Below are 19,928 nucleotides of genomic sequence, written 5' to 3'. Positions count from 1 at the left end.
TCATTTTTACATCTAAGCCTTGAATTTTGGGGGAATTTCATACATGGAGTAACCTAAGGATTCAAATTCATTTTATTCCATGGGATAGCCAATTGTGCTTGTGCTATTAAAATAAAGAGAGAGAAAGGGAGGGAAGGAGGAAGACACCCTTCTCAGCAAACAGTGAAATTTTATCTTTGCCACATATTTTATAGTTCTGCATTATCTAGTCTCTCTAAACCTGATTTCTGTGAGAGAATTAAGCCCTAAGACATACATTATGTATAATGAACTGACTTCCCTCCAACACATCTAGAATGGTGCTAGTTCTATACCATATATGCGGTGGGAGGGGGAACAGTCACTCAAATAATTTTCTGTGTCTTGTGATTCAGCTGAAGAGCTTTAGTTGAGAAAGGTTCTCTTTTGTTCCACTAATCTATCTATTAAGTTAATATCACATTAATCACATTATAGCAGTTTTAGAGCATATTCTGAAGTTGTGTAAGGTAAGTTCCCCTCTCCTTACCATCATTACTACTAGTCTGTGTTTTCATACTTGTCCTAGCTATACTCAGGCATCTATTGTTCTTGATTATCCAATAAATTTATCAAAAAATTTAGTAAACTTCAAACTACTTTCAAATAATTATCTTTAAAAAATATTTTTGGAATTCTAATTAATATTGCATTATTGTCTGAGAATTACATTTTATGACATAAACCTGTGAGGAGGGCAGATTTTTGCAGACTGAGCTTTTCCTTCATTGCTCTTTATCCAGGCTCTCAACGCGTGCAGAAAAGATAAAATCTTGCACCAACTCTATAGCAGGACTCCTACAGAGCACAAATTATCCCACAATCCCATATGCCTTCTGACCCCAGAAGCTGTGTGGCTCTAGAAAGGTAGATACATTGGAATTAGAAGGGGAGAGAAGGCACAAAGCATTCAAACCTTCCTCCTCCCAGAATCCCTGAAAATGAGAGTAGATGTTTTCCAAATAGTCATTGTCAGACAAAATGAAACCCCAAATTGTAGTCAAACTGTCACTAAAATCACGGTGAAGTTCTAAATCAAAATATCAAAAATACAACACTCACTTTAAAATTCAAATGAGCCTGTTATCCTTTTGAATTGTTTCTACTTCCCTTTTCATTTGACGCTGCTATTTCTGTGTTTATTTGTCTGTCTAAATACTTAAATAAGGATGATATCATAGGCTAAAATGTGAATCATTCTGGGAACTCAGCCATTAATGGAAAAAAGTGACATTCACTTAACTTTTCTTTTTTTGACAATACCTTAATTAGAGATAGATGCTCACTCAGTAGAGGTAGAATCCCAATGTAAGTATTTTACTAATGTGGTAGCTAAAAAGATTAAAATTCTCTTCAAACAGAGTAATTGAGAAAAGTTAACGAGAAAAAAATAATTTAGAACTTTCTTGCTAAGAAAGCATAACCAAGAATGTATAAATCTCCTAAAATGTTAGAATAACATTTAAATAAAATATAAAAGTTTGTTTTTTAAACAGCTAAAAACCGTCACATATGTTATACTCATTCACCTTCTTCCTCAAATAAATCACTTTATTAGCTGGTATAAAACTCCTCAGACATTACCACAATAAATAAATATGTTTGGCAAAGAACATCTGTGTGGTTCCTAAGTTAATCAATCAATCAACCCATTACACATTGGTAAAATATTAAGCTAGAATAAAATGTCCAAGGTTAAAAAAAAAGAGTTGACATTCAGCTTGACACCAAGTTGTTTTTGATCTGTGTTGCCTTAAAGTCATAAAATCCAAAGGTCATTTATAACCTTTAAATTAACAAACTGGCACCAGTCTTCCTCTTTATCCTCATTTCATACCACTTCTCCCACCATTCACTAGGTACCATTCACTAGGTTCCAGTCACATCTGTCACTTCCTTTTCTTCAAATAGGACAAGCTCATTATCAGTTGAGTGACTTTACATCTGATATCCCCACTACTTAGAGGGCTCTTTGCAACATTTCTGCATGGTGGGCTCCGACTGTTCATTTAGGTCTCAGCTCAAGTGTCACCTTCTCAGGGGAGCTTCTTTGACTCTCCAACTGAAAATATACCTCCCTTTTACCCCACAACACACACATATACTCTCTATCCCATTATTCTATTTAACAGTCTTAATACCATTTATCACTATTTGAAATTATTACATTTAATTTCCCTTTATTTTCTGTCTCCACATGAGCTCACTGACAGCAGGGACTTTATCCTTTCCACAGACATAGCCCAGGTGCTAAGAACAAAGCCTGACATAGAATAGATGCTAAATATTTGCTGAATAAATTTCAGTAATCATTTGTGTCACCTGGGAATAATTTGTGTCAGCTAGAAATAACCATGTCTAAAATTATTTTTGCTTCAAACATATTTTGACTTTAACTCTTGTAAAATCTACACTGTGATTTGTAGAAAACAGTCCAGTTTTGTTCCTTTTTTAAAAAACCATACCTAGGAAAACTTTTTCATACTAGTGCATATTTAAACATACCTAATACTTACCAAAGAAGTACATTATTTCTTCAAAGTAGCTGTTTTTAGTAGGATTCCTTACTAGCATACTTGTAGTACAGATCTACCGTTATCAGGAGAGGGCTCTCCTACTATCATGCTTCAGATAGGAATCCTAAGTGATGGAGTAAAGACGAATTCAATTGTTTACGATGCCTAAATAAAAAATGCCTAGTTTATTTTAGAATAGATATTTACTGAAAAATACAAACATGGACTCTATGTGGAAAAACAGTGAATCCAAAAGTATAGGCACTATGCAAATCTTATTACTTTTATAATTTTTTAAAACACCAAAAGAAACTATATTATCATATAAATCATAAGTGGCTTGTTAAAAAGTATTTTTAAATGGAAATTCTGATAATAAACACAAACTAAGAAAATCTCTAGTTGTAAATATAGCCAAAGCATGTCATAGAAATAAAAATCTTTATTGGGCACTTGAATTAAAGAGTCCAAATTACCACAGTGGGGGAAAAAAAAAAGCAGTATTTTCCATCTAAATCAACACAGCAAACTAACTGCTGAGTTTTACTGAATATGCCCCTACCTTAGCTGATTTAAAACATCTATTAAATATAGTTGAGGAAAATGGATACCTTATAATCAAAATGGTAATTCACAATTTAATCAAAACACGCTTACATGCTATAATAGACCACAATTGAGTAAATACAATAAACTATTGTTCTCCTCTTAAGCTCTTTAAAATATGGTTGACTGTTGAAAACAAAAATTATAACCTTGTTTGGTACAGTTTTCAATGTATGCAGACAAAACACATATGAAAACTATAACATACACAAGATGAGGATAAAGGGACCTATATAGTTACAAGGAAAAAAAAAAACCAACAAAGAACTCTAAGTAGGTAAAAAATCTGTGCTATGTACATCATAATCCCTATGGCAATCAGAAAAAAATAAAGTAAAATGGTGTATTAAAAAATGAATAATTCAGTAGAAAGTATAAAAGGGAAACAGAGGAATGAAAAGCAGTAGACCTAAATTCAAGATGTAAATTGCTTAAACAAATCACTTGGAAGACAAATTATCAGCTTGGTTAAAAATGAAAACAAAACCCAACTATGTGTTGTCTATAAGAAATCCACTTTAAATATAATGATATAGGTAGGTTAAAAGCAAAAGAATAGAAAAAGACATACTGTACAGCTCTAATCAAAAGGTAAAAGGATGAAAAGTGTCATGTAAACAGTAAGCACAGGGAAGTTGAGGTATACTATATTTTTATTAAACACAGCACAACAGAGTATTACCACAAATTAAAAAGGAACATTTCATAGATAAAAGTAGCCATAAAAAGACAGTAATACTACATTAATATGCACCTAATAATATAGCCTAAAAATACATAAAGAGAAAACTGACAGAACTAAAGGGAGAAACAGACCTATCTACGATCACAGAGATTTTAATACCCATCCCTTGGTAATTAACAGAACAACTTAGAAAAGTAATCACTAAGCATATACACAATTTATGTGATGCTTTCAAACACCGTGAACCATTAACATTTATAGAACATGACACACAGAAATGCACAATAATAGTCACCATATTGTGACTATTATAGATAGACCATATGCAAAGATAGACCATATGCAAAGCCATAAAAAGGTCCCAATGAGTATCAAAAAGAAGAAAATCATACAGGCTATTTTCTCTAACAATAATGAAATGAAACTAGATATCAGCAGTAATAAGAATATCTAGAAGAGCTCCAAATATCTGGAAAGAACATATTTCTAAATAACTCCTGGGTTAATGAGGACCCAGAACTTATGGGTTATTTGGGTCCCATGGGTTATATAGGTCCCAGAACTATATTTTCCGTAACTGGCCAGAGTAATACCTTCCATCCCACATGCCCTTCTTATAGTGTAACTCTGTCTGACACTTCATCAAGAAACAGAAGTCTATGTTTTCTCCGCTTGATTCTAAGTAGTCTTTTAACTAACCAGGGAAGAGTACTATGTTATTGCTAACACTAGGTCTATAGGTCTGGTTCTCTTTAGACACTTGCTCTTGGAATCCAGCCTCCATGCTGCCAGGAAGCCCAAGATACTACATGGTGAGGTCTCACATAGGTGTTAAAGTAATAAGACCAAACGAAGGTCTTTATGCCATATATCCAGCATTATGCCATATATGTGAGTGAGCCTTCAGATGATTCCAGTTCCTAGCAATCACATGACGAGTCATCACCAGTCTTCAAGTTTCCCCATAGGAGAGGCCCCAGATCAAGTCACAACCACTGGCCCCCTTCTGAATTCTTAGCCCACAAAATTTGTGAACGTAACAAAACTATTATTATTTGGGGTGGTCTGTTATATAAGTACAGCAATGGGACCATGAAGATTTGAAAACATTTCAACACAAATAAAAAGAGAGAGAAAAAATTAGTGGAACTTAGCTAAAGTAATATTAGTGAGAAATGTACAGATTTAATGTAAATAGAAGAAAATAAGAAATATAAGAATAGATATAAATGAAATAGAAAGCAATTAAGAGAGAAAATAAGAAAGCCAAAGTTGGTTCTATAAAAGCTTAATAAAATTGGTAACCTCTTGGTAAGATGAACCATGAAAAAAAAGAGAAAATATACAAATTATTACCAGTAATGAAATAAAATGTATCAACAACAAATCATAAAAGCATTTAAAGGAAATATCATGAACATCTTTGTGTCAATAAATTTGACAAATCAGAAAAAAGATACAAATTTCATAAGAAACACACATTATCAAAACTGGCATAAAAATAAATATAAAATCTGAATATCTTGGTTTCATGAAAGAAATTGAATTCATTACCAAAACCTTCATACAAGGAAATCTCAGGTTCAGGTAATTTCACTAGTGAATTTTATCAAACATTTAAGGAAGAAATAACATAAACTCATACACAGAGAAGGGAATCCTTCCCAATGCTTTTAAGAGACTAGCATAATCCTGATGATAAAGTTTTTCAAAGGCATTAAAGAAAATCACAGAACAATATTCCTCATGAACACAGACATAAAATTCTTTACCAAAGTATTAGCAAAACGAATTTAGATACATATAAAAAGGATAATACATTACAAAAGGGTGTATCTCAGGAATGTAAGGTTGGTTTAAGACTTGGAAATCCATTAACGTAATTCACTGCGTTAACAAAATGAAAGATAAAAACCATGACTATTTCAAAGGACACAGAAAAGCATTTGATAAATTCACAAAGAAACCTCTCAGCTAATTAGGCAAAGAAATGTACTCGATATTAAAAAAAAGGCAAAAATACAAAAAAAAAAAAACCCTAGAACTAACATCACACTTAACAGTGAAATACTGAACACTTCCCCTCTAAGATTACACAGGAATGAAGTACTCACTTCTATTTAACATGGTACTGGAAGTTCAAAAAAGTTCAAAAAAGCAAGACAATGAAATAAAATGCATACAGAAAATTCATAAGGAATATACTAAATAAGTACTAAAAATAAGTGAATTTAGAAAGATAGGAGGACACAGGACAAAATCAAAAAGTAAATTTATTTCTCTGTACTAGCAACAATTTAAAAATTAAATTTTTTAAAATTCCATTTACAGTAACATGAAGAAACAAAATACTTCTAAATAAATGTAACAAAAGACTTCTACACTAAAAACTCCAAATCACTTCTGAGAGAAATTAATAAAGACCTAAATAAATGGTGAGACAATTAGAAGGCATCTATTTTCTCTAAATCAAACTAGATTCCATGCAATTTCAATCAAAATCCAAACAGGTGTTTTGTAAAACTGAAGAGCAGGTTCTAAAATTTACACGTAAATGCAAGTAACATAGAATGAGCAAAATTTATACCACTTGGTTTCAAAATTTTCTATACAGCTGTGATAATTAAAACAATATTGTACTACTATAAGATTAGACCAACAGACCAATGGAATAGAGTCTAGATAAGAATTCAAATTATGCTCACAAAAAGAGACTTGTAACAAGAATATTTATGGTAGCATTATTCATTAGTTCTCCAAATGTGCAACAACAGTAGAAAAATAAAGAAATTGTGGTATATTTATACAATACCTACTTAGAATTTTAAAAATTGAACTATTGATATACACATCACAAATATAGATGAACTCCAAAAATACCAAGTTGAATAAAAGAAACCAGACACAAGATTACATTAAATCATTTCACTAAATGACTCAATTTAACTGAAATTCAAGAACAAGCCAAACTATGCTATAGTAATAGGTATCCAAACAATAATATATGAGATGGGAATCGACTTGAAAGAAGCACGAGGAAACTTTCTGCGGTGATGAGAATATTCTCCAACTTAATTGAGGTAAATAGGTGCATAAAGTTACCAAAATTCTCTGTACTATAATTTATCAAAATTAACTATGCACATACAATTTTTGTATTTCACTGTAATTTTAAAGAAACATGTTAGAACTTATGTCCACAAGATGTCATTAAGAACGCGAAAATGCAAACCAGAAAGAGAAGGTATTTGTATTCATATATCCAACAACAATAATAAACTGTAGCCAAAAAACTATAGAGCTCCAACAAATCAATAGAAAAAGATGACCAAATAAAAAGAATGGGCAAATAATCTGAGTGGGCATTTCTTTTGAGGATATTTAAATGCTCAATAAGCATATGAAACAGTGTGGAACATCATTAGCATTAAAGAAATATTAATTAGAAGCACAATAAGATACCATTACACATCTACTGGTTTGGCTAAAATTAAAAAGACAATGGAAAGTATTCAGGAGGATGTGAGATAAATGGGAATATTGAATACTGCTGGCGAGGCTGTCAACTGTTACAGTCTCTCTGGAAATAGGTTTGGCATTGTGTACCAAAGTTAATAAAACTTAACCTGCTTTTATACGTTTCATTTTCACTCATTTCTATAAATACTAGCTTGGGTAAAGCCACATAATAGTAAGCATCATTTCCATGTAACGGGAGACTAGATACATTCTAGGACAAAACTGGCCAACTAACAGGCAGGTAAACCCTGAATATCATTTACATGCCATCAATTGAATGATTTTACAAACAAAGTAATATCTTCAGTATACCCTACAGGAATAACATAGTCCATGAAATATCTGTAGCAGAGAAAAACTTACAGGTTTACAAGTGGTAAAAGAAAAAAAACAGGAGAAAGAATAAATACCAGAAATGTGGACAATATTGGAAAGATGTAGCAAAATGTTAAAGCGTGAAATCTTGATAAATTTTTAAAAAGGTTGTTAAAATTCATTTTTATCCTGAACCAATCACATTAAAAAAAGTGAGAGTTAAGGAAGGCACCTATCTATCACATGCCTCCTTTAGATGTCATCGGAAAGGTAGCAAGCAAGGTAGATGACACCAGAGTCTCTCTTATTAGCAGCACAAGAAACACTGCCATAATAGATGGAAGGTAGCAATTATCCTTACAACCCCAAATGAAGCCATATTATGCTACAAAAGCAAGGACAATAAATCTATGCCCAAACTGCTTGCCTAAACAGGGTCATGTGTTAGGAACATCAGTTAGAAGTCTTAAAACAGCAAAGTACACCATGAATGCCAGAGCATTCTAATAAAATACTATCAAACAGCATTCTGAAGTGTGGAAACCAGTTAAAAGCTGTAGACTTAATGACACCGCAGTGCTCCTCAATTTGAGACTCATTAGTTAAAAGTGGCCCATAATCTTGTGCTCACTCAATTAACCTATTACTGGGTCACGCCCTAGGACAAGTAACTGCAACCCCTTATGAACAACAATTCTTAGATTTTTTACCACAACAAAATATGCTTTTTAAAACCTCACATAGGCATAAACTATTATACAATTAAAATATTAGTATTATATATACCCACAATTACTCATTCCTATTACACTATTTTAAATTATAACAAGCAAATATTGCAAGATATTTATTTGATATTCACTAAACATCTATTTGTCAGGTTCTATGCTAAGTGCTTAGAGATACTGTATCGTTCAGTGTCTGTAGGAATACAGAAGTAAGTATCATATAAACTGTTCTAGAAAATTAGTCTAGCACAAGGTAGGAAAAAATCAGCTAATTGTAATATACTAAGTATGATATCTCTCTTAACTGACCTCCATTGAACTGCCTTACAGTATTAACCAAACCCATGTGTTCCTATATCTAATGCGCACGGAAGACCAAATGGTCCAGATCAAGAGGCTTCATTCTTGCACACCCTCACACTTTCACTCCCACAAATTGAGCCTTATGTTTTTTATGCTTACCAAGAGTCAACTATGTTTGTTCTCAACTTTGTTTATGCCAGCTTCATTTTCTATTGCAATTAAATAATTTAATATTTAAAGTAATATGGTGGAAATCTTCTATGTTTCACTACTAATAAGTGAAAACTTGAGCAAACCAATAAGTATTGTATGCATAAGTAAAAATGATGACTTAATCTAGAACAGTGGCTCCGAATATATTGTATATGGGAACTCCTCTTTAAGGTCTAACACTAAGCTGTAGAAAATGGCAGCCCCCACCACATAAGGTTATGAAGCACGTAAATGTAGCCAGTGCAACTTAAGGAACTTAATTTTTACTATTATTTAACTTAAGTGTAATTAGCTAGCATCAGAAGTAAGATATGTAGTATATGTAAAACATATGCCAATTTTTGAAAACTTAGTGTGAAAAATATAAAATATCACTAATAATTTTATACCAATTACATGCTGAATATTTTGAATATACTGGGTTAAATAAAATGTATTATTAAAATTTTACATATTTCTTCCTTTTTATAATGTGGTATCAAGAAAATTTTAATTTATTTGTAGCTCATATTACACTTCTATTGGTGAATATGGTCTAAAATGTTTGATGATCTGTCCAAATAGCTATTGATTATAAAACTGTATAACAAAAAGTTACTATGAAGCTGGCTAGTCCAATGACTTCATATTTTACTAAATCACAACAGCAACCACAAATAATGCTTAGTGCACATGGAGATTTCTGGATTTTCTGAAATATCTCCGGCCTAAAGTTTGAGAAATACTGTCTAGAATTCCTATCACAATTGGTAATGGCATGAAATTCTTAAGATAAAAAACATTAATTCCTAGAATAAGGTTTTCAATGGTCTTATGATTAATCAGATAATTGTATTTATATTTAGGCAGAAATGAACTTCTTTCCTCTCTGTAGAAATACCACTATGTTTCTTCCTTCCAACTCAACTACCCTAAAAATCAGTAACAAAAAGCTCTTTTGACATTTTCAAAGACATGCAATTTAGAGCACAAAAATAACCATTGGTGACTGGGTCTTTCAACTACATTACCAAACTTTTGAACTCTACTAAAATTACATTTAAATAATAACTCCTTTGAGTCTTCAGTCTTACATTATCATTTTGTTCTCTCTTTTTCAATTCTATCAATTAAAGTAAGAAAATTCTTATTAGTACATATAAAAACGTCCTTGAAGTTCTGGTTTTATTTCTCTTTAATACTAAGTTAACGGAAATATAAAGCAAGGCATTAGCATAGTATGCCTGATAAGAAAAAATCAAGAACAGGCTGGGCGCAGTGGCTCATGTCTGTTATACCAGCACTTTTTGGGAGGCCGAGGTGAGTGGATCACCTCAGGTCAAGAGTTCCAGACCAGCCTAGCCAACATGGCAAAACCTTGTCTTTAAAATTAGCTGGGCATGGTGTCACACGCCTGTATTCTCAGCTACTCAGGAGGCTGAGGCAGAAGAATCCTTCGAATTCGGGAGGCAAAGGCTGCAGTGGGCCACGACTGCACCACTGCACTCCAGCCTGGGCAACAGAGCGAGACTCTGTCTCAGAAAAAGAAAAAGAAAAAAAAATTCAAGAACAGATTATGAGAAATCAGATTGGGGCGTAGCTCCACATATCATTTCACTTAACCAAAAAAAAATCCCCAATACTTGATTTACGGCATGTGTTCCAAATAAAAGACTATGCAGATGTTAATTTAATATTTACAAAGAGCAGTTTGACCTCAAAACTATAGCAGTTTTATTACTGTGAATTTTGTTGCATACACCTACAGGTTATATAACCTAAATATTTATTAAGTAGTCAATTCCATCTTCCTATTCTGGTTTACTGATTAAAAAAGCATAACATTGTTTCTTAATAATCCTTTTAAATGTGGAAAGAATGCCATAAAACCCTTTTCCAGAGATTATGAACTCTGGCTTAACTAAATTATTAGAAAGATTATACTTGTTGGAGTTATTAAGTTTCCTTTTGGGGTGAATGTAGGGAAGAAGAAAGTATGAAAGTTGAGCAATCTGCAGGGCAAGAGGAAGCAGAGTTACATAAGCCATGCTTGGGACACAGTTTAAATTCAGAGCTTTAGGGAATGCTTTACAGAGAGGGAATAAATTACTCACCTGACAAAACTTGGTCCAACAGTGTCACTGCAATAAAGGATACATTCTGGGGACAAAGTACTCTAATTTAATGTATCTTAAATACAAAATCAAGCTTAAAGAACTCCTAGCTGGCACATCTCTTTACATATATTTTATGCCACAGAGTTACATTGACAAGTGAGATAAATTACTACATACCTGGGAGGAGCTGTTGGATAAATAATTTTTATGTGTTGGAATGTTAAATCTTGATTTAAAACCTGCTTGATCCACATTCTTAATCTTTGTCCAGAATCACCTGATGAATCACAAAATCAAGATTAAAATAAATATTTTAGTAATACAATGCATTTCAAAGCAGTCTAAAACTTTTATGTCACACAGAGGATGGAATAAGGGATTTAAAAAACCTACATACATAATAATAACTGTATAGAAATTGACTTATTAATATGAATTAACTAACCAGGTCTCAGTAACTGGCAATAATTTTGATTATTTTACTCCTGGCTTCACCATTGATTACTCTGAAGATCTTGTTTAAGCTTAAGTTTTAAGTTTCCTAATTGTTTAGTGGGTATTACAGGAATAAATAAATAGATTTTTCTAAAAAAAGAATTATTTCTGTATTTATATGTGATTTTTAAGACATTTATCTTATTCTTAATAGTAACAAATTCCTAAAGTGATTGTTAAACTTCTGCAGTTAGAAGAACCTAATATAATTTTCTTGGTTTAAAAAAAGTCCAAAAGGTATACTCAATATCATTTTAACTTGAAGAAATCATAATTTAATTTTGACAACATGTTTACATGATCCAAAAGAATGATTACCTACTCCAAAGCTGATAATAAAAAAATCATACAAATATTAATATATATGTATTTACACAAAAAATGGAAGGAAATAGAACTTCATCTTATGGAGTCCTGAGGAGGAAATTAAGAGGTCACTACTTTAATTTTTTCATCAATTAACTCATTAAGGTGTCAGTTCAAAAACTGTCTATTGAATCCCTATTAATGTGTCAAACACTGTGTTCACCTCTAGAGAGGCAACGATGGCGGGGTAAGGGAGTAATCGAGTCCATATTCTTATGGAGTCTGTAGCATATTGCGAAAAACAGAAATTAGTCAAAAAATCACACAAATAAATGTGAAAGGCAAATGTAACTGCTTCAAAGATGAGACACTTGCTGCTGCAAGAATTTATTATATTCATAATTGACTGGCTTATGGAGTTCAAGGATAAATGCACTAGCCTATAAACTATGCAAGATGAAGTTTATTATCTATTTTATCTGAGTTATTTGTTCACATAGTGCCTAGAACAGGACTGACAAAAACTAGGTATCCAAAGATAGTTGCTAAATGGTTTGAACTAAAGTCTACAGGATGGTGAGAAGTGCAGGGCAGAAGCAAAAAGTATCCCAGGCCAAGCAAAGGGCAGGTGCCAAGATTCTGGACAAGAGGGAGCAGTAAGACATGTAAGAACTGAAAAGCAGAGAATGAAACGAAGAGCAGTGTCTATAAAATGAGACCAGAGAAACCGTAGGAACCTGACAAATCTGTTCATGGAGAAGCCATGAATATTTCTGGCAGAAAGGTTGGCATGATTCTAAAGGATCAATCTGGAAAATGTGTCAAGACAGAATTGAAAGAGAGCAAAAGTAGATGTACAGAGATCAGTTAGGAAACTATTGTTCATGCTTAGACTAGGGTGATGATGTAGACAGAAACAGATACTAGAGAAATTTAGGTGGTAAAATTAATAGAGATTGGCAACGGATTTGTTATGAAGGGTCAATAGTGAAAGGTTTCATGGATGACTGACAGGCTTTTGACCAGAGTAACTGGGTGAACAATAATACTAGACACCTGCCTAGGCGGGAAACATAAGCAACAGGCATACACAGGTTGAGTGTGAGGTGCCTCTTTGTAATGCATACAAGGTCTAACACCATGGGTTGATTGAGCAACTATGGACAGGTAGAGGGGAGGACAAAAATCCAGCCTAGGGTCCTTAAGGAGGATAAGCTAAGAATGAGTTTCACATTATTAAAAAGTCCTTTCTTAAAAAGAAAGAGAAGGGAAAAATATGGGGAAGAGACCTTACATGGCCCACAAAAGCTAAAATGCTTACCTGACTTTTTACTGACAGTTTGCCAACCCCTGCCCTACACTACCTGGATGCCAGTACCCTCTTGGATATCCCTTCCTATTCTTCTCACTCCAGGCACACTAGCCTTACTGCTGTTCCTTGAACATGTCAAGGAACCTACCCTGGGACCTCCGACTTGGCTTTTCCTTTGTCTGAACAGTCTAACCCAATATCTACATTATTCTCATCACCTAAGTCTAGCTGTAAAGTTTCATCTTCTGTCATCTTTGCAGTGAGGCATATCCTGACTACTTTATTTAAAATTGTAACACTGTTCCAACTCCTCATCCAAGGAAGCATTCCCTTATCCTGCTTTCTTTGCTTCCATAAAACTTACTACCTTCTACTATAGTATTTATTTATTTCATTAGAACATAAGCTCCATGAGAGCAGTGATTTGTTTTGTTCATTGCTATATGATCAGAGCACAGAACAGTGCCTTACTCATGGAGGCTGTGATATATTTCTTGAATGAATGGATTCATGAATGAATGTATCAGGCAGTTAGATAAACTTGTCTAGAGCTCAAAAATAGAATCTCTGAATCTCCACAGAAATTCAAACATTCTATTTTTACCTATACACCGGCGACACAAATGGGTATCTCTAGGAGACTTCTGTGATTAGCCTAGGGAGAAAAATGTAGCGTGAAAAGACCTTGAACCAAATTTAGAGAAACCCCATCATTAATGCCAAGGTAGAGGAGGATGAGTCTGTAGAAGAAACCAGAAGGAGCAAATCAAGACAGAAAAAGAACCAGGAGAGTTTTTTGAGAAGAAAGCTGAATGTGGATGACAGTTCACATAAGAGGAAGACTGAAAATGTCCATTACATTGAGCGACACAGAGCTTGAGCTTACTGGTGACTTTACCAAGAAGCTACTCAGTCAACTTGCTGAGCCTTACTACACAAGAAGAAAGCCATAAACAAGACACATGGTTTGTGCTTTGTGCACCTAATAGCTTCGTGTGGAATACAGACATTACGTTACATAATTACAAGTATGATGACTACTACTGGAAGACGAACCAGTGTCCTATGGGAGCAAATAAGAGTGAATTAATCTGATCTGAGAGACTGAACAAAACTAATTAACCTATCATTTATTTTCATCATCTTAAAAGAAGGTCCGTCTTTAGTACTTTATTAATAGAAAAGGCTCAAATTAAGTTGGCTATATATAATTTACACTCCCATATGTTCTTCTATGGCTGCTATCTCCTAGAAGAAAACCTCAAGCTTTTAAGGTTTTTTATTTGAAAAAACAAAATACGTCTTTAATAACATTTTTTCAGCCTTGAAGAGTAAGAATGAAGCTGCAAAACAACATCTATGCATTCACAATGTCCACTTTTTAAAAAGCTAGTACCTTATTCCATAATAAAACTGTTAAAACTGGTTAACAGTATGGTAAAACTGAATGTGATTAAACTGTTAGAATTGCTTTGCCCATATTCTAATTAAGCAGAAACCAAACATCTCCTATAACATAACCGCATATATTAAAGTGTAATGTAAAATCACTAGCTGCTAAAGACCTACTGGATGATAAAGACCTACTCCTAACGATAAAGATGATAAAGACCTACTCCCAATAAGGTTTTATTTACTTCAATGGATATTTAAACATATAGGAATCACATTATACTCGCATACTTGGCAGAATTCTTTGCATAAATTCTTGGTTGAAAGTGCAAAGGAAAAAATACATACATACATGACTGAATTTTAGAGACATATCATTACAGGTTATAAAAATGTAATCTGAAATTTTAAAAAAAGGATAGTTACTTTAAGCAAAGAGGTCCAGGGGAAAAAAGAACATAGTCTAGGAGTTCTTCCTAAATATAATGAGAATTGATTATGAGAAAGGGTACAGTGTTGGGGAATTTCTGGGTACTTATGAATGAACACTCTTGGAGCCCTAAATAGTACCACCAGTCTCCTAGTTATTAAGTACCGCTGTCATCTTGCACACTTCACCTTCTAAATATATGCCAAGTCTTTCCCTTTAAACACTATTGGCCCTCTTCTTCCCTATCTCCAAAACAATCCATCCTAGTTCAAGCTTTTTCACCTTACCCCACCAAAGCCCTGAGTTCGAGGTCAGAGAGCTTTGGGTTCTAATCCCAAATCCGCCACTACTCACAGTAACAGTTAAGAGACCTTGGCCAAGCTGCTGAACCTGTCTGGCCTCATTTTCAAAATAAAGAGAATACGTCCCACAATTGCCCTTTTCCAGGTCTCTGCCCAGTACCTTTCCAATTCCCTTCCAATCACAGTCCCTTTTAAGCCTATCCGTCTCAGCTCAAAGACCACTTTCTTCGAAAAGTCTGACAAGCTTTTCATCTTCCAAATGCCTTAATAATGCCTAACCACATTTTTTTCTCTTACAATTCACTTGGCAGGAAACCACGCACCGTCTTGTGATCTTCCATGCACTGCTGACTCAAACTAATTGGATTGTTTTTGTTTTTAACTTTAGGTAGGCCCCCTGAGGACACCGGCTGCATCTCATTTCTTTAAAAAAACATTTCCCGAGAGCTTACCCTGGGCCAAGCACTGGGGGAGCAAAGATTGACACAAGGGCCCTTACTCTCACAATCCAATGGGAAGCTCACAATCCAGTGAAGAAGACTGACAAAAGTGATTACAGATGAGTGTTAAGAAACGATACAGCATTAAGTACACGTTACTAAGGGTAAGCAGTGGAAGATACCTGCCCCTGGGGCTCCTGCCCCTGTAGTCTATCTTGGAAGTTTAATGACACAGGCGGGAAAGGGGAAGGAAGGAAAGAGAAGCAGGAAAAAGGAAAGGGAGAGAAAACACTCCAACCATGGCACAGTGGGTTACAGGAAAGAGATACTCTGTAAACAGTATCTAAGATTAACTGTGAATCTCAATTGTCTACATTAGTATGGGAGCCTGGAGAAAGCAATGGGCAATTACGATTGAAAAATCTCTAGTAGCTGATTATGAAAAATACTAAATAATTTCCCTCTAGCAGAATACTTACCTTACTAACTTGCTCTGTTTAAACTTGGGGCGAGGAATGGGGAGGTGGTAAAGGTTGCACTGGAGACAATGTTGTGTGGATGGAGAGCCGGCTGAGCGGCGGGACACAAGGCCCCAAAGCGAGGGTGGTGGGCCAGTGACCGCCCGATAGAAAGAGGAAGATTAAGGAGAGCGGCTGGGGGCAGGTGGCGCTGCCCGTGCATCCACAGTAGGGGCTGGCGACGGGGGAGCCACCCACTGGGCCCTATTTGGGCCCGGCGACACCTCCACTTGGGCAATACTGGGGTAACCGAGGGGAAGTTGTTTCCCGAGCTGTAGAAAACCAGGACGTAAAATTGAAATCCACCTGAGCCATGTAGGAAGATCAGAGAGGCGCTATGCCTCCCAGCCGGCGACACGATACAGCGCTGCAGAACTGACCCCGACGTAGCCGCCATAGCTGATACCACTGCCAGTCATGCGGCTCCGCCCCTGCGTTGCCGAGCGGGGCCGCGCACGCAAATACGCAGGCACGGGCGGGGGCACGCCCGGGAGTGCGCATGCGCACTGCGGCTGGCCCGCTCTCCGAGGAGCTTTCGATACTTTGGGGTCAAGTTTGAGGCAGTTGTAAGTGTACTGAGTTTAGTTTTGCTAATAATTGTATCCTACGTGTGTCAGCCTCGTATGGACCTCTATAATGACTAATGGATATGTTTATGCCCTGAGCATTTGCTCTAGGAATTTTAAATGCAATCCCAAAACTCAAGATTACCTTATTTGGAGAAATTATTAGTGTTATTATGTTTAAAATGTAATAGAGCGATATTTTACCTTTCACTTTGGGACTCGCACAGGATGTTTGCAGCTGTTGATACACAGGGTAAGGGAAGCATATAAGAATAACTTCTCTTCATGTGTCTTATTTTTAATAAATAGTTTACAAAGCAAATCTAATGAGATTCTACCTTATATACCCATTAGAATGGCTCTATTTTTTGAGTAAAAAAAAACAGAAAATAAGTATTGGTGAAGATGTGTAGAAATTAGAAACCTTGTGCATAGCTGATGGGAATGTAAAATGATGTTGCAGCAATAGAAATAATTTGGTGGTTCCCCAACAAGTTAAACATTGACTTAACATATGATCCAGCAGTTGCACTCCTAGGTTTATGCCCAAAAGAGATGAAAGCAGGAACTCAAATACTTGTACTTCAGTGTTCTATAGCAGCATTATTCACAAGTACCAAAAGGTGGAAACAACTCAAATGTTCATCTACAGATGGAGAGATAAAGAAAATGTGCTATGTACATATTGGAATGGAATATTATTCAGCCTGTGAAAAGAATGCGATTCGGATACATGGCACAACATAGATGAACCTTGAAAACATTATGCCAAGTGAAATAAGCCAGACACAAAAGGACAAATACTTGTATGATTGCACTTACATGAGATATCTAGAATTGGCAAATGCATAGAGACAAAGTAGAATAGAGATTACCAGAGGCTAAGGGAAGGGGGGTGTTGGGAGGTTGTTGTTTAATGAGTACAGAGTTTCTGCTTAGATAGTGAAACATTTTTAGAAATGGACAGTGATGATGGTTGTACAACATTGTTAATAAGTGCCAGTGAACTGTACACTTAGTAAATTTTATATGTATTTTACCACAATTTAAACAATACTAAAAAATGGAATTATTTCCTCTATGAAAGCCAAAACATAGGTATCTTTTAATACTGAAGGCAGTGGTCCCAGCAGGTTGCTCTTTCCTCATGTAAAGTTCAACAAAATAACCCAGTAGAAGCTTAAGTGCCATTAAACACTGGCCTTCCATTCATTATAGTCTGCATCACATTTAAGCAACTATGACTTACCTTTTATTTGTTCCAGGTAATGTAATCACCCTGCTTCCAGGTAACTAAACTGTTTACTATCAAACATCAGTTGCCAAAATCAGCTCTAAGCTATCATGGTGGTGTATTAATACCAGTGCCGTCAACCAGAATGGTCCTAAATGCCATTAGTTAACCAGATCGAAAAGAAATTCTGAGTCATTTCTCCAAAGCCCGTAGATCTGCAGCTGAGAGTTGTATAAGTGAAATCCCTAAGAAGGACAAATGAGGGTAGGCTGAGCTCTGATAGTCAATTCTTAAAAAATGCCTCTGTCTTTTGACCTGCCTTCCCCATATAAGTTCTAGATAACCTTCCCTAGCCAGGTGAGAAGAGGGCAGTGTTACTAGGAAAGACCACTTGGAAATCTGCCAGGGAAGGCTTTGAGTTCTACTCTTAGAACTCCATTTACTACCAGAAAATCTTACTGTACACCACCCCATGCTTTTGAGACAGCAAAAAATCAGAATATAATTAAGAGTAATGATTAATAATAATAAGCAACTAATATTCATGGGATTCAGTAGGTGCCAAAAACTGTCATAAATTAATTCCAATAAAACTCAATGCTATCACTATCTGCTTTTGTCAACGAGGCTCAAAGAGGTGAGAAACCTGGCTCAAAGTCGTAGTGCCAGTCAATTGTAGAACCTGGATTCACATGCTGGACTTGACTCCAGAGCATAGGTTCTTAACTATTACCCACATTTACACATGAGTGCACAGAAATAAAGCAAGGGTATGTCCCAACTCTTATTTCAAAAACAAAAGTCTGGAATTTGTATTGTGGGCCTTTAGAATCTCTGTTAGGTGTTCCTGTTTTTCTTTAGTTTTTCCCAAGTCTCCTGCTATTAGTTCCTGATTTGTTCTTCCAACTATTCTACCAGTTTAAACAGGTAGATAAGCAGGTGGTAGATATCAGAAGCAACCTTCTGTATTCTAAATTTCACCGAGAACTCCAGCCTTCCCAGATTCATTATTAGAATGAGCCAGATTCTTCCAAACTTAACTCAAGTGCTATTTTATTTCCAGTGATTTAAATGCTTAGCTATTGTTGCTATGCCTTTTATCTTTATTTGTGTATAGGACAAGTAAAGGTTTTACATTACTATATTTAGAGATCCCATCTGGTAGGCAAACTGTTGAACAAAAATGTTTTGTTCCTTTCATGTTACTATACTACTTTGAAATGTAATTAAGTTTCAGGATGACTATTCGCTTCTTTTGTGGTGGATCTTTGGCCCTATTGAAGGTGGGGGAATATTGTCACTGGAAGATTCCTATTCATGCATTCTTTTACTCTTTGTATAGCTCCTAATTATTTTTTGTTGCTACTCATTTGCTTTCTGCCAACCTATATGCACTTCCTTTTGGTAATTTCAGTTCTAAACTTAAAAAAGCAAGTAGGCTGGGGCGCGGTGGCTCACGCCTGTAATCCCAACACTTTGGGAGGCCAAGGCGGGCAGATCACTTGGTCAGGAGATCGAGACCATCCTGGCTAATACGGTGAAACCCCGTCTCCGCTAAAAAAATACAAAAAAATGATCCAGGCATGGTGGTAGGTGCCTGTAGTCCCAGCTACTCGGGAGGCTGAGGCAGGAGAATGGTGTGAACCCAGGAAGTGGAGCTTGCAGTGAGCCAAGATCGTGCCACTACACTCTAGCCTGGGTAACAGAGCAATACGCTTGTCAAAAAAAAAAAAAAAAAAAAAAAAAAAGCGAGTAAATGAAATAAAACAAAAGAAAAATAAAAAAGTCTCCTATTTTGCAGGATTTCAATATCTATTAGGATCTAACGATATAAATGGCAAAGTCAGAGTTTAGTTTACTGTTCTTCAGTGTTTTGAGGAATGCTTTAGGCCACACTTGGTTTTCTTTTCTTTTTTTTTTTTTGAGACGGAGTC

General features: G+C 35.2%; 1 protein-coding gene across 2 annotated transcripts in view; it reads right to left on the bottom strand.

The window, feature by feature from the left end:
* LYPLAL1 (lysophospholipase like 1) overlaps positions 1-16,638 on the bottom strand; it is a 39,141-nt gene extending 22,503 nt beyond the window's left edge. Inside the window, exons 1-2 of one of the 2 annotated variants that reach the window (XM_031935844.1) lie at positions 16,501-16,638; positions 11,177-11,276 (exon numbers count right to left, since the gene is read on the bottom strand). In XM_031935844.1, coding sequence (XP_031791704.1) covers positions 11,177-11,276; positions 16,501-16,591 — 191 coding nt within the window. In that variant the 5' untranslated portion in view covers positions 16,592-16,638. Of the gene's footprint in view, positions 1-11,176; positions 11,277-16,155 lie in introns of both variants that reach the window. The other variant, XM_031935845.1, reaches the window with a different exon arrangement.
* Between the last annotated feature and the right edge of the window lie 3,290 nt (positions 16,639-19,928).

This window comes from Piliocolobus tephrosceles, chromosome 1 (genome assembly GCF_002776525.5).
Source record: "Piliocolobus tephrosceles isolate RC106 chromosome 1, ASM277652v3, whole genome shotgun sequence".
NCBI classification, from domain to species: Eukaryota; Metazoa; Chordata; class Mammalia; order Primates; family Cercopithecidae; genus Piliocolobus; species Piliocolobus tephrosceles.
The sequence above is the reverse complement of the archived record's forward strand: the minus strand, read 5'-3'. Positions and strand labels throughout refer to the sequence as shown.